The 5,479-nt window shown below is 36.7% G+C and overlaps 1 protein-coding gene across 1 annotated transcript; it reads right to left on the bottom strand.

Annotated features, from left to right (window-relative positions):
- Positions 1-3,042: 3,042 nt before the first annotated feature.
- LOC143542732 (delta(12)-fatty-acid desaturase-like) lies at positions 3,043-4,367 on the bottom strand. The gene has a single exon (XM_077035257.1). The coding sequence runs from the start codon at positions 4,303-4,305 to the stop codon at positions 3,175-3,177; it is 1,131 nt and encodes a 376-aa protein (XP_076891372.1). The 5' UTR covers positions 4,306-4,367; the 3' UTR covers positions 3,043-3,174.
- Between the last annotated feature and the right edge of the window lie 1,112 nt (positions 4,368-5,479).

Here is a 5,479-nt window from a genome sequence, read left to right on the forward strand (position 1 = left end):
TGATGCTAAGTTCGCTGATGTTAACTTCGCTGATGCTAAGTTCGCTGATGTTAACCTCACTTAAGTTAAGTTCGCCTAACCTGTATGTTCGCTTACATTTAAGGTAACGAATCGGATAGTGAATCAGACTTAATTCGTTATGAAGAATGAGTTAACGAATTAGAAGATAAATTAAAATCCTAATGGAAAATGTGTTAAGACAGTTAATGTAAATAAAATTTTTCCAAGCTGACTTGGCAGCTCGACCCCAGCCAGGGGCTCTGCCCCTTGGACCCTGCTAGGGGTTGCCGCCCCTATAACCCCGCTGTCAGGGGCACTGCCCCCGAACCCCAGTTCGTTGAGGATTATAATTAGACCAGGAACGCGTTATGGGTAGTGATAGTTAATTGATACGTATAATTGTTATACAGTTAGTCGCGCACAGCTAAAGAGAAGGACAACCATTAACAGTAAACCTAACCGAGTTCAGGTGAGTTTCTAGCCCCATTCCTTGTTATGTTTTCGGGGCTGTGTGCATACTCGATGTGATTAGTTAATACACTTACCTTAAGTGGTAAGTGTATGCTATATATGATATGTGATAGATATGAATGATTGTTTGTCGGTACGTGAACGATCTTCGGATATTGCGCATACTGTCAGGTTATAAATAAAGATATGAATGTTATATGTAATGTATAGATGATGTATGACCATGATAGATGAATGCATGTCGGGGCGTGAACGATCTTCGGATATTGCACGTATCGACAAGGAGTATGATTGTTAAATGAATGATGTGTAGAACGCCTAGAGTGTTCTTATGCTACGATGTGATTATTGTATATGCAAATAAGTGTATGCAGGTACAGGAATGGCAAATGAGTTCTATATCTGACTTAGTAAGTTAGGATGGCAAATCCCTCTAACTTCCGTTGGACATAGACTTGGCATGTGATGCCGTAGTTAAGGACGGAGGGCCTTATACGAGTTATATACGATAGATGAGAACGTAGTTAAGGACTGTGGACCTTATACGTGTTTATGAAATAGGATTCGGCATAGGAAAGGACTGCGGACCTTATACTTGCTGTAATTGTGTTGTGATAGCATAGGGGAGGACTGCGGGCCTCTTACGTGATAATAAATAGGTTGTAACACAGGGAAGGACTGCGGACCTTGCACGTGTTGTTAATATAGGATGGTATAGGGAAGGACTGCGGACTTTGTACGTATCATAAATGGTGAACATAGGTAAGGACGGCAGACCTTTTTCATGTTCACGACCCTGAGTATAGGTATAGACGGCAGACTATGAACATACTCTTTGTTTTTTGAGGTAGGTAGTAGTAAGTATGTATGTAGAATAGAAGGTTAACTGGTTAAGTATGAATATGTATCTTCGGATACATAAGAATGTATGATATGTGTATGTATTGTATGTTACCTGATTAACTAGAACTCACTCAGCGTAGCTGACTTTTAGTATGCACGCATGTATATAATGTTTATCGAGATGTCATGAGGATGGCACATGGCATGGATTGAATGGCTGGCATCTGAAGATAGAAGAAACGATGTTCTAACTATGATGTTTTATGTTATGGTTTTAAAGAAAAGATTGAATGTTTTGTAACGAATGATTAATGTTTTATATTCCGCGAAAGTTTTAATAAACTCTAATTTGTAGAACTGTGTTGATGAGTAAATCCAACGTCCAAAGTGATGCACCGGGAACGGGGCCTTACAATACATCTAGATATCACATATATTGTTGGAATGCTAGGCTCATATTAATATTATCTTTGCCTAGTTCATTGAAAAGAAAGTATTGTGATAATTATAAATTCACATACAAAATAACCAATATTTTGGTAGTAGTTGGCTATTTTTATTCTGACTTTGCTAAATGCAATGATGATAAGAAATCAACTCCGAGGTACATCTCTAAATGACAGGCACACTAATTTAATGGAGGAGTCATAAGAAACAGTTAACCACAACCTCCATAATGATGGTCGAATACGTTGTAGTGTACAATGTAACGTGCCACGGGAGGATGTTGTTAATAAATATGATAAGTGGAATCAAACTTACTCCATATCATGTCCATTGAAGATTTACTTTTATAACTCAACTGTCATTAGTTTCTTGATTAGTAACAGCTCGAGTGGCGTTGGATTACATTTTGATACAAATTACTTGTTCGTAGTCGTACGTGAACGAGTAGAGGAAATTAATCTTTGTAGCGAATACATTAACACAAAAGATATGTTAGCATATCCGATAACTTCAAGTCTCCCACCTAAAAATTCCAAGAACTTATACTACGGATGGGTATTAGTAGAGACCTTATATAATAGCATGTAGTATGTATGAATTATTTTAATTTCCTCAATACTTTGTCTATAATAATGTTTATGCGTGCTTAATGATCTATAGACAAATTTGTACAAATTAAATAGTGTACATTAAAGGATTTATTTAAGTCATTTGGTTTTATGATTAACTATTTTATATTAAGGCTTTAGTATGAATGTTGGGGTCTCGAATTAATTGAAATTCGAATGACTGTAACTATCTGCTATAGTTTTAATGTGAAACTTGATTAGTGTTTCAACTTGGCTAAACTTATGTTCATAACAAATGATCATCCGACCAAGTGAGAGAATGTTGGAAATAACCCGTTAATGTGGCCTTGTGGATCATTTGAATTAAGTTTACTAATATGACAATAACTACAAGCCCCGACATTTACTTATGGAAGTAAATGTAATAAGTTTAAGGGGCTTTATGATTTCCCTTTGGTTGTTTTTAATGAAAAGAATGAAATGAGTTTTATAAGCGATCATCAGCACCATAAAACTCTAATAAACAACAATGAATTTCACTTCTCAATTATCCATCACTAAAAGACATCATAACGGGAATTACTATGATTTATCATCTTCTCCAAAGATCGTGCTTCCCACAAATAAGTCGTATGAATTTACATGTTTACTTATATTGTTGGTTGAATAAGGTTCTTTGTTTTGATCTATGTTTAAGATATAATCAACATACAATTCCAAAAGAACATATATCTTGATATCAATAAAGAAGTTACATGACGGGACCCGAGTTCAAATAAACCAAGGCACGCTTATTTTTCTTCAAGGAGGTACATAAACACGTACAGTACAACTATTATCAAGTCTAATTGCGGAACCAATAGACACCGCTATCCTCAGCACCTTCATCGGGTTCAACATAAACACAGTTCTTTGTTTCTCTCCAGAAAGCCTCTAGGATTGGCGTATCGTCATACTTGTAGTAGTCACCCATGATGGGTTTGACCGCTTTGGTGGCCTCTACAGTATTGTAATGTGGAATAGTTGAGATCATATGATGCACCACATGCGAACAAGTCACGTCATGGAAAATACTGTTAAAGATCCCGTAATCCCTGTCGACTGTAGACATGGCACCTCTTAGCCAATCCCACTCTCGTGAGTCGAAGTGAGCTAGGGAAGGATGGCTATGGTGTAGAAACGTGAAAAAGATGAAATGCGCGTTCATAACAAACAAAGGACCAAAGTAGATGCAAAATAACCATGAAGCGCTTGTGGCTTGCGCAATCTTGTAAAGTCCATAGGCAGCCGCAAGCATACCCGCATCAGAGAGCCAAACTAGTTTCCTCTCACTGTCGTTGAACATAGGACTTTGCGGCCAGAAATGACTCACAAACCCATCGTAAGGCCTGCCGTGGATATTGAAAGTGAAGTACATGGGAAAGCTGAAACCTAACCTAACAACAGTCATGAACAAGTTACCTATAGGGTTGTTTAGAATTTCGGAATACAACTTATCCGCCTTTCGTTTGGGGATCCAAACCTCATCGTACTCCATTGAATTGGTGTGAGCATGGTGACTACGATGACTATATTTAAACGAAAAGTAGGGGGTGAGGAATGCCGAGTGGACGACGAAACCAATTAGGTCGTCAAGCCACTCGTATTCACTAAACGCATGATGTCCCAAATCATGACCGATACTCCATATACCCATAAAACTACTACCTTGGACGAACCAATAAACCGGCCATGCTATGTATTTAAGGGGTGTAGGTAAAAGAGGAATAAAATTTGATGCAATCTTGTAAATTGTGAAGACGATGGCTATGTCAGCAAAGAGATAGTAGAGAGAACGTTGGAGATCACGTTTATAACAGTGCAACGGTATCGCTTTCTTGAGATCACTAATCTCGAATGGAGGTTTTTTGGTAGGAACGCGTTCTAGGACGTTTTTCTCACCGTTGTCAACATTCATATTACCGCCTGCTCCCATCTTGTTACTTTAAGCGAATGAACCTACAAAAAGAAATATATATAGAGGGTTATAACTATGCATTAAATCTACTTAAGCATAAAACTTTTATTTGGATATGAAAAACCAAAGAGATATATACCTCACCAGAAGCTTTGAGTTTGCTGCTGGTTTTATTTTCAAAATAGGCCAAGCTGCTTGCTATTTATAGATGCGTGGGAGCTTTAGTTTCTATTTTTTTAATGAAACAATTGGTCTTTCTACATGTGCTCGCTTATGCTGCTCATAGAGTCATAGTCAAACTATAGCACTTTATCAACAGCCATAATTTTGTATGTATATGAATGTATGATAACTTATTCTATCCAAAATTTGTTGAGAACCAATCCAATGTTATTTTGGCTTGACTACATCACACATTAATTTTGTTATTATATTCTACATCTGTAAACAATTTGTCTATATTATATATTTTTTTTCGAACTATATTTGTCTATATTATATGGAAATATGTTAATGATAAAACACTCAATACTTTCCGATTATTATTAATTAATTGTAAAAGTAACTTGATATAATTAGCACGAGTTAAATTTATTAATATATTTAACAGCAACTTTTATATGTGATTATAGTTATAAGGTCATTCGTGGTGGGGCGACAAAAGGGGTGATTTTTTTAGTGAACACCACCCTGGGCTACATAGGGGCGATTTTTTTTTGGGGGGGGGGATAGTATTTGTGTGTGCGACACAAATAATCATGTGTGTGTGATATATACACACATATATATAGGGGTTACTACACCACTACACCCGTAAAACAAAAACTCACCCCTTGCTGATTGGGCGTCATATGGCATAAAACGCTCCATTTTGTAGCCCCTCCACTACACATAGCCTAACTAGGTGTCTTACTGATGCGTTTAATTTTTTTTATTATTTTTTTAATGGCAATATTTAGAATTGACGTGAAATCGACCAGAATCATTGACGCGAAATCCATCATAATCGACAGTGTCCAGATTAAATCATACAAAAAAAACCACACATTGTAGCGCATAACTGACACAAATACGGTCAGTTCGGGTTACGGAACTGAAAGTAAAAGTAAAAAACGCAAATAAAAAAGAAAAATCTTTCGCACCAATTTACAACAAATTTGTTGTAAAACAACGACCTATTAACATTATCGGA

This window comes from Bidens hawaiensis, unplaced genomic scaffold (assembly GCF_021521415.1).
Source record: "Bidens hawaiensis isolate Kalapana, Puna unplaced genomic scaffold, B.hawaiensis_p1.1 tig00012954_1, whole genome shotgun sequence".
In the NCBI taxonomy this organism is placed as follows: domain Eukaryota; kingdom Viridiplantae; phylum Streptophyta; class Magnoliopsida; order Asterales; family Asteraceae; genus Bidens; species Bidens hawaiensis.

Coding starts and splice junctions, on each gene's coding strand:
- LOC143542732 (XM_077035257.1), bottom strand. CDS start 4,305: ATGGGAGCAGGCGGTAATATGAATGTTGACAACGGTGAGAAAAACGTC.